The 17,906-nt window shown below is 33.5% G+C and overlaps 1 protein-coding gene and 1 pseudogene across 1 annotated transcript in view; both read left to right on the top strand.

Annotated features, from left to right (window-relative positions):
- Positions 1-1,338: 1,338 nt before the first annotated feature.
- LOC109248528 (high mobility group protein B1-like) lies at positions 1,339-1,956 on the top strand (annotated as a pseudogene).
- Positions 1,957-2,674: 718 nt separating this feature from the next.
- Positions 2,675-17,906, top strand: part of LOC128777769 (transcription initiation factor TFIID subunit 9-like) — a 62,774-nt gene continuing 47,542 nt past the window's right edge. Inside the window, 2 exon segments of the mRNA XM_053905302.1 lie at positions 2,675-2,790; positions 7,719-7,745. Coding sequence (XP_053761277.1) covers positions 2,675-2,790; positions 7,719-7,745 — 143 coding nt within the window.

Genomic DNA, 17,906 nt, shown 5'->3' with positions numbered 1-17,906 from the left:
TAAGAAGACCCTTTCGGAAATGAGTTAACATATCATTATCATCTCTGCATTTATCGAGCAACTGGGCACTTGGAACTTCAAGAATCTCCACAGAGACTCCATAGTGAGACAGGTTTCTATGTTTTATAGTCATCTATTTGAGGACAAGATTAATCTGCAAATGCATTACATCATGTGGAATTATTCTTGGGTTTGTTTTTCTAAGGGAAATTATTTTTTAAGCAAGTTAATCTATATTATCTCATTCAAATATTCATGATTGGAAATTTATTTGTTTCAATAAATATGATTTTACATATTGGAAGGAAGGAAGTTGGAAGGAGTTTACCTTGTAAATTGTTGCTATGAGCTTTGGGAGAGCTATAAACCAATTCTTACCCATGGTGACATATATCTACATGTTGAATTATTCTTTTCAATCTGATATCATTGAGAGTAAACAGCTGGTCCACTCCAGGGGACAATTTTCCATGTTAAATGTCATTGAACATGAAATTCACTCTGATGCTATCAAAATCTTCTTTTTTGTAGCAGCTCTAATCTGGTATCACTTTTCTATAAGTTTTGTAATAGAATTAACCAAAAGCTAATAGTATTGTCTGTCCTTGTCTCCATTTTTAAAAACTAATGTTCGTAATTCCTCTTGGAGTCTGACACTTAGACCAAAAAAATAGCTCTCATATATGCATACACAAACAGGGCCATTTTGAAGTTTTAGAGAAGTAAATAACAATTTATAAATGTGTCGGGAGTCACAAATTTACTCTCTCAGCAAGTCAGATATGGAGAAGAAATTGATTTCTTCGTATAATTTACTTACCTTCAAAAAGAGACCCTACTGGCTGCTGATGAGCTGCTTAGTCCCAGCTGCTGATTCTCACAGTCCCTTTACATAATGATTTTTCTTTGAGATAATTGTTCAGTGTTGCTGTTATTGTTGCCTCAACATTTGCTCCTCTCTGAGGTTGTGTTTGGTGGGACACATGATGCTTTGGTAGAACAGTTAAGAAGGCAGGGCTCCAGGGGTGCCTGGTGGCTCAGTCAGTTAAGTGTCCGACTTCAGCTCAGGTCATGATCTCACAGTCTGTGAATTTGAGCCCCCCATTGGGCTCTGTGCTGACAGCTCAGAACCTGGAGCCTGCTTCAGATTCTGTGTCTCCCTCTCTCTCTGCCCCTCCCCTGCTCATGCCCTTTCTCTGTCTCAAAAATAAATAAAAACTTTTTTAAAAAATTAAAAAAAAAAAAAAAAAAGAAGGCAGACCTCCATAGAGACAGTGCTGGGGCGAGAGAGCCAGAAAGGCACTGGGCGACTCTGTGCCTCACTGAGGAAAATAATTAAACCTGGGCAAAGGGGATCCTAAGAAACCGAGAGGCAAAATGTCATCGTATTCATTCTTTGTGCTAGCTTGCCGAGAGGAGCGCAAGAAGCACCCAGATGCTTCAGTCAGCTTCTCAGAGTTTTCTCGTAAGTGCTCAGAGAGGTGGAAGACCATGTCTGCTAAAGAGAAAGGAAAACTTGGAGACATGGCAAAGGTGGACAAGGCCCTTTATGAAAGAGAAATGAAAGCTAATATCCCCGCTAAAGGGGAAACAAAAAAGAAGTTGCAGAATTCCAATGCACCCAAGGGTCCTCCTTTGGCCTTTTTCTTGTTTGTTTTGAGTATTTCTCCCAAATCAAAGAAGAACATCCCAGCCTATCCATTGGTAATGTTGCAAAGAAACTGGGAGAGACATGGAATAATACGGCCACAGATGACAAGCAGTCCCACTAAAAGAAGGCTGCTAAGCTGAAGGAAAAATCTGAAAAGGATATTGCTGCATACTGGACTAAAGGAAAGCCTGATGCAGCAAAAAAGGGAGTGTCAAGCTGAAAAAAGCAAGAAAAAGAAGGAAGAGGAGGAAGACAGGGAAGATGAAGAGTATGAGGAGGAAGATGAAGAGAATGATGATGAATAAGTTAGTTCTAGCAGTTTTATTTCTTGTCTATAAAGCATTTAAGCCCCCCTGTACACAGTTCCTTTTAAAGAAAAACATTGAATGTAAGGCTGTGTAATATTTGTTTTTAAACTGTATGGCATCTTTTTTTTGTATAGTTAATACACTCCTAAATGTGTCTTTAGATAGCCCTGTGTTGGTGGTACTTTCAATAGCCACTAACCTTGCCTGGTGCAATGTGGGGGTGTAAATTGGCATGGAAATTTAAAGCAGGTTCTTGCTGGTTCACAGCACAAATTAGTTACATATGGGGATGGTAGTTTTTTCATCTTCAGTTGTCTCTGGTACAGTTTATACAAAATAATTGTTGCTCTGTTAACTGAATACCAGTCTGTAATTGCAAAAAAAAAAAAAAAAAAAAAAAAAGTTGCAGCTGTTTTGTTGACATTCTGAACACTTCTAAGTAAATACATTGTTTTTATTTTAAAAAAGGGCAGAGAAATGTGGTCAGGCAGGATGATGTTGCACTCCAGACAGTTCCCTATACAGCACTGATGCTGAGTTAGGAGCTGGTAGACTTACTAGGAAGCCTGTCCAGGCAGAGATAAATGACCTTATAATAAGCACTGTGTGCACAGCATCTAATTGTGGAGCTAGATACAGGCTAAGGAAACTAACTGAGAAGGTTTTCATTTCTAAGCTCTGATCCAGCTGAGAAAGACTACAACTCTGACCACAAATGCCAGCAGCAGACAACATCATGATGCCCAGGAAAGGGACCAGGCTAGCCACAGCCCAAACTTATCAAACCAGCCATTTTGTAATTTGGTCGGAGGATTCAGAGAACACCTTGAGGTAATGATGATTCATTTATTTTGCCATTATGAGATCAGATGTTCACAATGCTCCCTGAGAGGAGCCAGAGAGAAAATAAAATATGAGAGGAGTTGAGAAATTATCTTCCAGAAAGATTGAACATTACCTAAAATGTCTGTTTATATTCTCAAGTTGGACTTGGTTATGAAATGAAAAGGACGGAATGCTGTGTTTCCCCCACCACTCAACAGGTTCCTCTACTTATCAAATCTGGTGCCCAGGCTACATGCACTATAAATGCAGCCTCAAATAAAACAAATAACCCTCAGCATAGGGTTCCCAACAGAAATAAATGCAGAAGATAATGACAGGCAAAATCATATTTCATTTATGGCTGGCCTTTAATTTTGAATCTCAATAACTCAGGCACTCAAGTGAGCTGGGATAAACCTTGCCTAGTATTCTGCCTAAGCTAAATCAGAGAAATGATCTGTAAGAAAAAGGTCAGCTCTATTTCACCTATATGAAAATGGTTATTTGTTAATCTGACTCACTTTTATAGCAAAAGGAAGAACAAAAATATATAAATTTTAAAAAAGATTAATACAAATAAAAACCTACACTGGAACATAAGTACAAATGGATAATAAAGGTAAGGAAACAGGACAAATGGGAAAGCACAGGCCTGTTACTTAGAGTGACATCGGCCTAAACTGATCTGTCCACGCCTTCTAGGACAACCACATTAGTCCTGAACTTGGTTATTCTTCAGAAGAGAAAGTATTCTATAGGAGCCAAAAGCAGTCTCCCCAAAATGTGCTACTTTGGCATTTCGATTATGTTAAACACAAGTTCCTTAAGAAACAGGCAGTGCAAGGACCCTCAGACCCTCTTAGGTCCTCCTGAAATCAGGAAATAAATATCCCATATGAAACCTACTCTCCTTGTACTAAGAAGTAAAAAGTCATCCTTATCACTAAAGATAGCAACTTTAAAGTTGAAAGAACGACAGAAGCAAAACAGTTACTTTTCTCTAATCACTGCCTCAGCCCAAATTCCACTTAGAATTCCTCACTAATTAAAGTTTCCAAACATCTGTTTTCTTTATCCTGTCAATTCTCACAAATTTATTGTCTTTTTGTCTAAAAAGTATGAAAACAGTCTGCCTTGGTCATTTCTTTAAATCTCAATTTCATTATTGGGCTTCTGTGTACATGTAATAAGTTTTGTGGGCTTTTTAATCCTATTTATCTGTCTCATGTAAATTTAATTCTTTGTCCAGCTGGAAGAACTTGAAGCATAGAGGAAGAATTTTTCCTTCCCTATAATACAAAGAGAGAAATATTATGCTTCAACTTTTCTGTTCTATTTTACAACCATAAGGTAGAGAGAAGTTGCTGGAACACATGTGTTTAATTCCTTGGAAAACTCCAACCCACTGGGTGTAGGTGGGGGGCTCTAATCTTTGTAAACCCAAAGATTAAATGAAATGGTCCTCTTATTAGGGGAATGGAAATGGGGAGGTAGTACAATAAAAATAATTTCCAATCCCTAATTTCCAAAAGACATAAAGCAGATAATTTATGATACAGAGACCTTGAAAATAAATCAGAAAGTGAAAAAGTTATAAGCACATCTCACTTCTCATCAGTTTTCCATCTGATGACAATAGGGTACAATAGGAATATCTATTTCTTCTTCTTATTTTCCATATTATATAACCTCATTTTTTGACATTTGATAGATGAATAGAAGCAAAATATATATAATTACACCTCAGCCTGCATGAAAATAACCATAGTAGTTTGGTTTTTTCAAATGAGATTTGGAATAAAGGCTTAGCGTGTCAGGAATGGTAATTATGCCTGGTATATTTTAAATTTAAGAAATTTGAAATTCCTAGTCTAAACCTTTTACAGTTCTGCTTATATAGCATTACAATAAAACCTTGGATTGCGAGTGATTTGTTCTGTGAGTGTTCCACAAGACGAGCAAACATTTATAATAAATTTTAACTTGATAAACAAGAGATATTTTGCAATATAAGTAGTACATGACAGCAAATGTCACATGATTACAACCGAGTCAGTGGTTCTCTCTCTCTCTCTCTCTTTCTCCTGCTGCAGGATTGTGGGTGATTGTCTCCCGTGCTCAGATGCTTGGCCTCAGACTGTGGTGTTTGGCAGAAATCAGTGATTTTTCAGAACATTGGAAGGTGCCCACAAATGGCATCTGACTGTTGCATCGTGAGCAACAGCAAGAGGTTATGGAGATCTCCTCTGCAGAGGAGGAGATAAAGGTGGACTAGTCCCTCACTTCAAATGGGATTAGGGAGATGCATAAAATGTCAGAAACAGGGTAAAATTTTGTAGAAAACCACCACCTAAATAAGGCTGTAGCAGTGCAAGTGATGAATCTACTTAACAACAATGTAATGTCATATTTTCGAGAAATCCTCAAAAGGAGGCAAAAGCAAGTGCCATTGGATAGGTTCCTTGTTAAAGTTGCATGAAAAGAAAAAGATTCCATTGAGCCAATAGATAGCAGTGATTCCATCAGTGATAGTGAAAGTAGTCCTACACAATAACCCTCCTCTCTCTTGTCTCCCTCAGACCAGCCATGAAGGTTTTCTAAGGTAAGTACAGGTTAATTTCTTTTTCTTTATATTTTGTCTTTTTAAAAAATTATTCTGTATTATATTCCAGTATGTTAATCATTTTTATATGAATATTTTAGGTTGTGGAATGAATCATCTGAGTTTCCATTATTTCTTATGGGGAAATTCGCTTTGCTATACAAATGCTTTGGATTACTAGCATGTTTCAAGAACGAATTATGCTCCCAAACCAAGGTTTTACTGTACTTACTGTTTGTTTGTTTGTTTGTTTGTTTTTCCTAGAGTGATAAGTAATTTAGTTCATCCTCTTGCCTTCAGGTACATTCACACTGTCTTTTCCAGGAGATAGGACTTTTATTAAAAATTTTCAAAGGAAGAATTTTATAATAAGTTTTACTAATTTATTCTCATTTAGCTTAAACATGTCAGGAAATGTTATTTTAAGTAAATTTGTAATTTGCATACTGAAGTCTTAACACTTTTCTCATAAGGAGAAATAATAGACTCTTGGGCAGATCATAAAGAATTTCTTGTAACCTCTTTTTCTAAAGATTAAAAATATATTTCCTTTCCTCAGCACCTCCCCCCATATATTTGGAATTTTTGTATTCTCATCTGACATGCCTAACTCTCAAAATCTACAACTATTTTTGTAGGCTATCTTCTGAACTTCCACTCCCACTCATCTTCTAGTTCTCTGACAATAAGGGAAACCAATTCAAGGCCATTTCTCTGCAGCATCTTGCTTTTCTATATCACCAGATGTGTGTAGAGCTAAATCGCCTGGACCTGGGTGGTCATGCAAAATTCTTTGTTAGAATTAGCTCATTTCTTTAATAGGTCTTATGAAGCCTCCAGTATGAAAAAGGGTAGGAACAGCTTTCCTCCCACATCCTCTCTAGAAGATTATAATTAAACAATAATAAAATTTTTAAATAAAATTCTGATCTTCTGGAACATTTATAGATAAAAGGTTGGTGAAGTCCTAGCTGCTTGTTCCTTTTAGTGATCTGAAAACATGTGAAATATATCAGGGGCAGAAAGACTGTAACTAACTATCAAAGCCACATTTAAAAAAAAACCACCAGGGAGACAAAAGGATATTTAGAGATTAAGAGTAGCTTACATTCTTTAAGGAAAAATAAGAAGAATAAGAGAAAGCATTTTGGTTTAATAACAGAGTACATCATTGCTACTAAAGAGGTGAGCAATTAGAGAAGCATTTAAACTTTTTTCAACACAGAATTTAGGCTTCTCACAACATACAAATTGATTATAATTCTAAAAGTATTTTAATAGTATTTTTCCAATTCTAACTTTAAAACTCTTAATTCATTCTAATTTTAAAGCTGTATGACTAAAAAATAATTTCCATAGCAGAAATTTAATGTTAACTGGGTAAAAATAGAGTTAGCTGCATTGCTTCTTTTTCAGTTGAAATACCTTCACATTGATAGTACAGGCAACATTGATAGCAGGGATGATTAATTATTCTTCTGAGTATAGAATCTGAAATCAAATGATAATTTATTAATATCTGTACCAGTATCTGTATCAACATTGTGATGGTTATTTGGACATAACTGTGGGCAAACAAAAATATCCCAATAGTAAAAAAATAAGCAAAGCTTATCTTAGAATGGAAATACAGTTTTATTTAAACCTGAGTCTCCAAGAAAATCTATTAGCTGTTTTTAGTTCTTTAAGACAACTATACATTGAAACTACTAAGTCAAAGGGATATATGCACCCTATGTTTATAGCATCATTATCTAAAATAACCCAATTATGGGAACAGCCCAAGTGTTTGTCAATTGATGAATGGGTAAAGACAAGATGGTACATATACACGATGGAATATTAGTCATAAAAAAGAATGAAACCTTGCCATTTGCAATGATGTGGATGGAGTCAGAGTAGTATTATGCTAAGTGAAATAGGTCAATCAGAGAAAGACTAATACCATATGTCTTCACTCATATGTGGAATTTAAGAAACAAAACAAATGAGCATAGGGAAAAAAAAAAGAGACAGAGGCAAACCAAGAAACAGACTCTTAAGAATAGAGAACAGGGGAGCCTAGGTGGCTCAGTTAGTTGAGTGTCTGACTCAATTTCAGCTCAGGTCATGATCTCATGGTTTGTTGGTTCGAGCCCGATTCTCTGTCTCCCTCTCTCTGCCCCTCCCCTGCTCACGCTGTCTCTCTCTCAAAATAAATAAACAAACATTAAAAAAAAAAGAATAGAGAACAAACTGATGGTTTTTAGAAAGAAGATGGGGGGTTAAATAGGTGATGGGGATTAAGGAGTACACTTGTTTTTGTTTGTTTGTTCTTTTTATTCTTTTTTAGGAGTGCGCTTGTTATGATGAGCACCAGGTATGGTATGGAAGTGTGGAATCAAACTTAAGAAAATATTTCTGAGATGGTTGATATGTTTAACCAATTTAAAATTTATTTCTAAATGATCATACTTCCTGATAGTTTTAATCTGATTTATTAATATATTCTAATTCACCTAAGAGTTTGGAATTTTTTCTCTATGTAAACCTATGTGTTTTATGTCTAAAATTTAATCTTGATTTTTGCTAATAAACAACGTATGGGTTAGTTTTGAAGCAGTTGATTCCTCCAAAGGACTAAAAACTAAGACTTGCCATGTTAATAGACAGTGAAATACAGGATCACAGAAGTAAATGCAGCAGTTTAGTAAACAGTATCCTTCCTAGTTAAGTTCACTTGAAAAAAATTTAATAATTATTATAGATTGAGTTCAAAGGCACTTTAACAATTTCATTCTACTATCACAAAGATCAGATGAGAGACTAATAATTTATCGATTCAAAAAAATAAACTGGGCAAAAAAATACAGTGAGGGAAATATAATAATGTGCTTGGTAATTGAACTAGTGTTTTTCAGACTGTTATTAGGCCCATTGTATCAAAATAAGGTGTTGCAAAATATATTAGCATTATTTATAAAATGATAATCAATTTTAATTATATTTTTACCCTTTCAAAGTTGGTAGAATTAAGCGATTCACTTTTTCCAAGGGAAAACAGTAAATCCGATGATCAATTCTTGAGTTTCCCATGCCTAAATGCAGTTTAAAAGCTATAAGCATAGTCCAAAAACCAGTGTTAAATAAGCACCTGAGTTCTGGAGTCAGACTATGTTGACATCCTGGTTTTACAAAGTTTTAACTGTATGATATTGGGCAAGTTTATTAATCTCTCTGAACTACAGTATTCAAATCTATAAAGCTACTTTCACTTGTTAGAATGAGGCTTAAATCAATTATTGATATGCATGGAATATTTACAACAGAAGGTGACATATAACAATGATCAATAAGTGTTAGCATTTTTGCTTTTCAGAAAATTGCCTTTCTCTAATTCCGAAAGGCATTTTTGTATAAGATGGAATGAGAGAGATAAAGCTTCTGAGAACAGTCTCATATTTTGCTGTGCTCACAATTGTTAACATCTATTATATATGTTTTGCTTTTCTGCATTTGTCCTTTGTTCTGATTATATCTAATTGGTAGATTCTAAAATTATTCAGTTAGTTAATTTCATTCCAATCATTCTTCTCCATCATCACTATTCTTAATTCCCTCACATTTTCACATTTTGTAATCTATATACACCAATTTTCAATACTTCTTATATAGTTTCTCCACACCCTTATTCTCACCATTAATAATAATTGCTTGTAAAATATGTAGTTCTGATTGGATTAAAATATTAAAAAATCACATAATCATTGGAAGTTTTAAAAATAGAATTAAGGGGCACCTAGGTGGCTCAGTCAGTTAAGTGTTTGACTCTTGATTTTAGCTCAGGTCATAATCTCAAGGTTCGTGAGCTTAAGCCCCACATCAGGCCTTGAACTGAAAGTGCAGAGACTGCTTGGGATTCTCTGTCTCCCTCTCTCTCTCCTTCTCTCCCACTCCCTCCTCTCTCTCTCTCTCTCAAAAATAAATATTAAAAAATTGAATTTTTATTGTTTTTAAAAATATTCTATGTCTATATTAAGTTCAAAATTGAAAAAACTTATTAAAATTTTTATATCATGAACTTTCTAGGCAATTTTTTAAAAGGATGGAGTTTTTAACTGATTTTAAATTGATTTGATTCACTGACTATAAGAAAAATAATTTTCATGACTTCAATTTCATTTTAGGGCATATCAATGGTATATGATGTAGAATGTTCCATGTGTACTCAAGAAGAAGATATATTCTGCTATCAGTGGTCTATACTAGAGATGTCTGTTTGATCTAGTGGATTTATAGTGTTGATGTCTTCTATTTCCTTATTGATCCTCTGCCTAATTATTTCATTAACTGTTGAAAGTGAAGTATCAGTGTTCCCAAATATTATTGTTGAGTTGTCTATGTCTCTCTTCAGTTCTGCCAGTTTTTGGCTTCATTTATTTCGAGGCTTTGTTCTTAGGGACATATGTTGTTAACTGTTTTCTTTATAATGGATTGACTTTTAGCATTATAAAATATCCATTTTGCCTCTAGTAAGAATTTTTTGTCTTAATATATTTTTTGTCTGATGTTAGTGTAGTCATTCTAACTCTTTTTTTGGTTATTGTTCCTATAAAATATCAGTTTCTATCCTTTTACTCTACATATATGTGTTATTGAATCTGAAATGTGTGTTTTATAGACAGCATATAATTGAATCATGGGTTTTTCCTTTCTCCATTCTTCTAATTTCTGTCTATGATTGTAGTATCTTATCAATGTATACCTAATGTAATCCCCAAAAAGATCAGACTTATTTCTGCCCCTTTGCTTTTTGTTTTCTATATATCTTATGCCTTTTTTTTGCTCTACTAATTTATTAGTTATCTTTTTTTTGTTAAATAGATATCTTCTTGTGTAGAATTTTAATTTCCTTGTTTCTTTTACCATATTTTTTTGTTATTTTTATAGGAGTTTCCCTAGGTATTACAATTTTTATCTTAACTAAAAATAGTTCAGATTAATATCAACTTAGTTTTAACAGTAAACAAAAACTTTGCTTCACTATACTTTCATTTCTTTTCCCCACCTTAGTGCTATTGTTGTCAAACAAATTACATTTTTATACATTATAAGCTCATCAATATGGTTTTATAATAATTGATTATGCAGTTGTCTTTTAAATCAGATAAGAGAAAAAAAAGGCTAGAAACAAAATACAAACATTGTGTCTTCTGTATTTACCTACACAATTATCTTTACCAGTGCTTTTTATTTCCTTGTGTGGATTCAAATTACTGTGTACTATCCTTTCATTTTAATCTAAAGATTCCCTTTAGGTTTTCCTATAGGGCAGAACAATTAGTGACAAATTCCTTTAGCTTTTGTTTAGGAATGTCTTAATGTTTTCTTCTTTGTAGGATAGTTTTGCTGAATATAGAATTCTTAGTTGACTATGTTTTTCCTTCAGTCCTTTGGATATGTTATGCCAAAACCTTCTGACCTCCATGGCCTGTGATAAGAAGTTTATTTTATTGAGATTCTCTTATATGCTAAGACACTTTGCTCTTGCTGCTGTCAAAATTTTCTCTTTGTCTTTAAACAGTTTGATTGAAATGTATCTAGGTGTGGTTTTCCTGGATTTGGTCCTACTTGGTTTATGTTGGGTTGCTGGGATATGTAAATTAATATTACTTGGTTTTTGTTTTGTTTTGTTTTAATATAATCTGGAAAATTTTTGCCACTTATTTATTCAAGGAGATTTTTTTTTGCCTTTTTCCCCCTCTCTTCTCCTTATGAGATTACTATTAAGCATATGTTGGTATAAATGATGATATCTCACAGGTCAGTGAAGCTTTATTTTTCTTCATTATTTTTTCTTCCTGTTCATTAGACTGGTTATTTTCAATTGAACTATCTTCAAGCTGATTGATTATTTTTTTAAGTTTATTTATTCATTTATTTTTAGAGAGAAAGAGAGAGCACAAGCAAGGAAGGGGCAGAGAGGGAGAGAGATAATCCAAAGCAGGCTCTGCACTGTCAGTGCAGAACCCAACGTGGGTCTCAAATCCATGAACCATCAGATCATAACCTGAGCCAAAACCAAGAGTTGAATGCTTAATGAACTGAACCACCGAGGTGCCCCCAAACTGATTCATATCTGTTGAGTCCCTGTAGAGAAATTTTCATTCCAAAAATTTTATTTTTCAATCACAGAATTTCCATTCATTATTATTATCATCATCTCTTAATTCCTCCTATTTGGTGAGACAACATTTTCATATTTCCTTTAATATTCTAAACATGATTTCCTTTAATTTTTTTTTAAACTGTATTTATAATTGCTGATACAAAGTCTTTGTCTACTAGGTCTAAAATCAGGCTCCTGAAGAATAGATCCCACTGACTGCATCTTCCCCCATGCATGGGCCATATTTCCCTCTTTCTTTACATGCTTCATATTTTTTTATTAAAAAAATTGTGAGTTTTCTGAGCTAATTGCATAATCTGTATTCCTTATACTGAATAGCCACTGAAGTCTCTGCTTCATTAGTTTAGTCATCAGCTAACGGTGGGGCAGATTTTTCCTTAAATGACTTGCACCAAAATATCTATTTGCCAAGGAGCTTTGTACATGGTAAGGCATATTTTAATTTTGGCACTTTATTTTTTTTAATGTTTATTTATTTTGAGAGAGAGAGAGAGTATGCACACAAGAGTGGAGGAGGGTCAGAGAAAGAGGGAGAGAGAGAATCTCAAGAAGCCTCTGCACTGTCAGGATACAGCCCACCAATCATGAGACCATGACTTGAGCTGAAATCAAGGGCTGGATGCTCAACCCACTGAGCCACCCAGGCACCCCTAATTTTGGCACGTTAAAACTGAGGTCCTTGGGTGTACCTGGGTGGCTCAGTTGGTTAAGCGTCTGACTTCAGCTCAGGTCATGATCTTGTAGTCTGTGAGTTCAAGTCCCACCTTGGGCTCTGTGCTGACAGCTCAGAGTCTGGAGCTTGCTCTGCATTCTGTGTTTCCTTCTCTCTCTGCCCCTCCCCTGCTTGTACTCTGTCTTTCTCTCTCTCTTAAAAATAAATAAACATTTGAAATTTTTTTTAAAAAGTCATCCCAGAGTAAGTACTATTCTGAACATTGAACTTCTGTATTTTGTGTGGTTTTCTTTAATACAAATTACATTATTATGCAACCTGCTCTTTTGAGGAGTCTAAATGTATATAATTGCAAAAAATTGTTGTATCTTAAATATTTAACCAAAACATTTTATTTCTGTGAAATATTTTCATCTTTGTTAGAAAGTTGTCACAACTGCTTACATGAAAACTGGACACTTTAACATCAGCTTTACACACACGATTTTAATGAGCTTTAACTTTTAAGATATTCTATTTCCATTTCCCAAAACAAACAATATTTGCAAATTGTATATCAGTTTTACATAGGTTTTTCTGTTATTTATTTTAATGTTTGTCATTCTACATACCTCTATTCATTCTTAATCAAAACAAATTTTAAAAATAAGGAGAGATGAAAAAGATTGAAAAAATGTGATTCTTCCCCCATTCCAATTTGGTACCTTATTCTTTAAAAGGAAAAATAAAAAGAAAAGAGTGAAAAATTCATATAGTAATATTATTCTGTGAATGAGTTATTTACTTAAACAATGTGTCAGTCCATAAAAGATACATTATTTTCATCAATTTTGGTGAAAATCCACTTAGCATTCTAAGTAAAGTCATACTTTTCACTTCATTTATTTATCCATCCCAAAGCAAAGTTTCCTGGTTGAGACTGTTTGGAATTCTTTTTCTAATTTTCTACGATCCAAATGTATCAAATATTAAAAAGAAAAAATATTTTTATTAGCCATATTGCCAGAAGAAAAAGAGGAAAGGGGAATTCTCCTTGAGAATTGCCCTCTAAAGAGGCCCATCAAAAGCCTGTTGAAGGAAATGCCAAGCTTGATTGTTTGAAATCTCAACTTTACATATTTCCATTAAAATCCCATCCAGGTCCATTTAATTTATTCACAAATAAACAAAATGCCCTTTATTGCATTGAATGCAGTTTTGACAGATGGCTCTTAGCATTCTGTCCAGGTGTAGAAGACAAAGATAAATGAATCTGTTCTTTTTAATTCATACACTTTATGACTTTCATCCCCACCTGACAGCATCCTTTGGCTCTCTACTTCATGAACCCAATAAGCCACAGCTCTTTTTCTAGCTGGAGATTGCTTCATTGTGCTTCTAAAGAGTAGCTACCTCTATTTGAAATAATCAGTTTGAGAGCACAGCAACAAAACAAATTATTCTCACCAACATTTCAAGCATATTATTATTCAGTTTATTAGAATTATCTTAAACGCACATAGACCTATTAGATTTATCTATGCATGGATTATCTGTAACTAGAGTCTAAGGTGATTAAGACTTTACGATATTCATTATTATGTAAATGCTAATTAAATGTCTGTCATCCAATGTAAAGCAAAATTAAAGTTAGGTTTAATAACTGAAATTAATTTTAAATTTCTTATCAATAACAATAAATACTGAAAAGCTGAAACATTGAGCTTATATTTAAATTATACCAACTTGTCATTGCCCAAAATCTTCAAGAATGTTTCATAATACTGTTTTAAAAAATTTAGTGGGTAAATTTTAAATAGTAAATTATTACTACACATTATTTTATTTATAATAAAATAAACCCTCAATAATTAAAAAAAAATGGGAGAATGATATAAAAATATTCTGTTCCTATGGATTGAAAAGCACATGAAATGTGAATGCTAAGATACTGTTTCTCATATTAATATGACCTCCTGAAAAAGAATTATACATTTTTTCTTGAAAAAAGAAACTAGTCCTTATAATTTAATTTAGGAGTAGAAATGTACTATAGTTCATTTTTACTGGCATAAAAAACAATCTATCTGCACAAAAGTCAACAGTTATTTGCTTTTTGAAAATATTTATATTTATCTATTTAAATAGATTCCCATATTTTTAAAAGAGTGGTTTCTAAATTGTGATTTATAGAATTGTCTCAGAATTGTCTATACACTCAGAATTGTTTATACCCTTTCAGGTGGTTGTGAGATCAAAATTGTTTTCAAAAGCATACTAGGCATTATTTCATGTTTGCCTTTGCACTGTGTTAACATTTGTACTGATGGTGTAAAATAATTGATAGTGAGGAAAATTACAAGTGCCTTAGCAGGAATTAGGGCAATAGCACTAACCCATACTATTAGAGATCACATTCTCAACCATAATCCCCACATCAAGGTCATTTGTATACTAATCCTCATTTTACACTACTTATAATCAGCATTTGACACAATTATCACCTTCCTTCTAAAGAAAAAACTTCAATTTAATTCAAAGACAACAAATAATGTTTGTTTTTCCTTTAACACACTGGAGACTGCTCAGTCTTCTTTGAATGTTTCCACCATTCTTCCAGACCTTTTAACAGATGGAGTATACCAGAGAAAAGTCTTTGGACATCTAAATACCACTGACACCATAAGAACTCTCAAATCAAGATGAGACTTCATATTGAAGTCCTATCAGTATTTCCATTTGGATGTCTAATAAATAAGAAAACACTTTTATTTTGGAAAACGAGGGAGAAGATCATAACAGAATAAAAATGTTTAGAAATGTCTGGAGCTATGAAACAAATAGGGTCAGAATGACAAAAGAGCAAATCAGTAAGAATCTACCTGAAAAGAAAGTTGACAGAAATAAACAATATAGCCTTAACATTCCCTCTACCAGAGACTAGTGAAAATATGGACCAGTTGTAGAGGTGTGAATTAAATTGTGTTAATATGTTTCAGTTTCTCATACATTGAGCAGCTAGCTTTATAATTAACTCCAAGAGGATTATTTAGTTCAGTCTGCTCACTTAGGAAAGTCAAAGATTGTTCAAACCCATGCTTAAATATGAAAAGTCAGTTAAAAATGGAGGGAAAAATTTCAGCTACATTTGGAAAACTTCTACAAATTAGGGAGAAGAAAAAATGTTGATACAAATTAAATGCCATAATTTTCTCTGGTTCTTTTTAAAAGAAAAGAGGTTTATTCAGATACATAATATATCACAAAACTCACCTATTTAAAATGTACAATTCAGCTGCTTTTCGTATATTTACCACAATCTAGCCTTAGACCATTTTTAATCATCCTATAAAAAAGAGCCACTACCATCAGCAATCACTTTCCCTCTTCCCCTCACTTAGCATTAGGCAAATATACATCTACTACCTCTTTTTGTTAGTGACTTCTTCCACTTAGCATAAAGTATTTAAGGTTCATCCATGTTGCAGAATATTTCATTCTTATTTAAAACTGAAATGTTTATTGAAATGATTGTAGATTGATACATAGATACAGAGAGGCCCTTTGTATACTTTATCTACTTTCTCCCCAAGACAACATTTTGCAAAACTATGGTATAAACACCACCACAACTAGGAGATCAACATTGATCAAATCTGCTGATTATATTCAGATTTTCCCACTTTTACTTGTACTTCATCATTCATCATATATATGTGTGTGTGTGTGTGTGTGTGTGTGTGTGTGTGTGTGTATTTTAATTCTATACACCTTCATTACATGTACAGGTTTTTGTATTCACTAATACAGTCAAGAATCTCAATAGCTCCATCACTATAGGGATCCCTCCTGTTGACCTTTTATAATTATGGCAACATCCTTCCCACCTCTCTTCCCTCCTATAACCCTGGCTCTGGTAACTATCAATCTGCTCTCCATTTTAAAATGTTACATGAATGAGGGGTACCTGGCTTGCTCAGTTGGAAGATCATGTGACTTGTGATCTCAGGGTCATAAGTTTGAACCCCACGTTGGGTGTAGAAATTACTTAAATAAATAAATCTACTTTAAAAAATGTTATATGAATTACAGAATACAATATGTAACCTTTAGCATAGTCTCTTTTCACTCAGTGTAATTCCCTCAAGATTCTACAAAGCTCAGGTCATGATGTCATGGTTTGTAGGGTCGAGCCCCACATCAGGCTTTGTGCTGACAGTGCAGAGCCTGCTTGGTATTTTCTCTCCCTCTTTCTCTGCCCTACTTCACCTTGTGTACTCTCTCTCTCTCTTTCAAAATAAATAAATAAACGTTTTTTAAAAAACTGTCTGTTTTACTTCCCTTATCTAAAAATAGTAATCATATGGATAATTTAGATAGTAACTGTCTAACTGAAAGAAGTGCTATATAATAATTTATGGTAAGATAAACTTAAGAATTTTAGCTTTACTATAACGTGGAAGTGTCTTTGATTTCCTCCAAAGATAGGGACTAATTGGTAAAAAATTGGTTTGTTCTTATTAGGTGCTTTAATGACATGGATTCCTAGAATACTATTAAGTACTTCTGTGTGTTTATATTATATTTCAAAATAGAATGTGCATTGTCATATGATGCTATTTTAAATTATGGCTGATATTTTATAATCAGATGTAGTAGCAGATTGATATAATTAAAACAACACTGGGTTGGAAGTTCATTTCAATTTACCCAGTTGAAATCATTTAAAGTCTTGAACTTTACTTTTCTCATCTGTAAAATAAGATTCGACTAGATAGGCTCTGGGGTTCTTTAAATCTCTTTACTCATGGTTGTGAATAGTTTCCATATTTAAAGTGTCTTATTTAAATCATCTTTCCTCCTGCTTTAATGACATAGTCATGTAAAGCATATGTGTTCTTTTATTATTCTAAATGCTGTCAGAATGCATGCCAGGTCAAGGAGACAGACAAGAGCTGTCATTTACTTACTAGTGGATTACTCTATTGATGAGGAGTTTTATATTCAAGCAGTACTTGAATCTATCTTACTTCACTGATAGTTGAACTTACTTAATATTCTTGATCAGGCAAGAATATTGTCTCTTGATAGTCTCAGAAAGGTTGTTTAACAATGTTCTGAACCTTAGGTCCATACATGTATGTCAGAATTTTAGTGGAAACTTTGCTATTCTTCTATATTTGATTCCTCATAAATAGTAGCAAAACAAAAACAAAGATTAATGCACCTGTGATCATTTAGAAAAGCAATTAAATAGAAACTAAAAAAATGAAAATCAAGTTAAATGATTAGTCCACTAATCAAGCTTATTTGTCACTTCATTTGCCAATGAAGTGATGGTGGCACCTGGAAATCAAGATTAAGTCAGACAAAGAAACAAAATATGTTAGTGTATTGAGTTTAATTTCTTCCATCTGCAAGGCTTCAAATAGCAATTTAAAAATTCTCCATTATATATTGGCTCCAACAATCACTGGGAAAAGAAACTTAAAACAAATTGTTTACAGAATAATTATTTATGCAAATATGTAACAAAAGATCTCTTAGCAAACAATCTATTGCTAATCCCGGCTTATACAACTTCAAAGTTATTTGCGTGTATTAATACTTTGCAAGTCCTGATAATATCATCATCTTTCTTGTATCTATACTTTTATGGGCTCTTTCTTTCCCCACTAAGAAATTTCTTGTTCAGACTT

Source organism: Panthera pardus, unplaced genomic scaffold (genome assembly GCF_024362965.1).
Source record: "Panthera pardus isolate Hobbes unplaced genomic scaffold, ASM2436296v1 HiC_scaffold_17, whole genome shotgun sequence".
In the NCBI taxonomy this organism is placed as follows: domain Eukaryota; kingdom Metazoa; phylum Chordata; class Mammalia; order Carnivora; family Felidae; genus Panthera; species Panthera pardus.
Note: the sequence above shows the minus strand (reverse complement) of the source record. Positions and strands in the feature narration are given on the sequence as shown.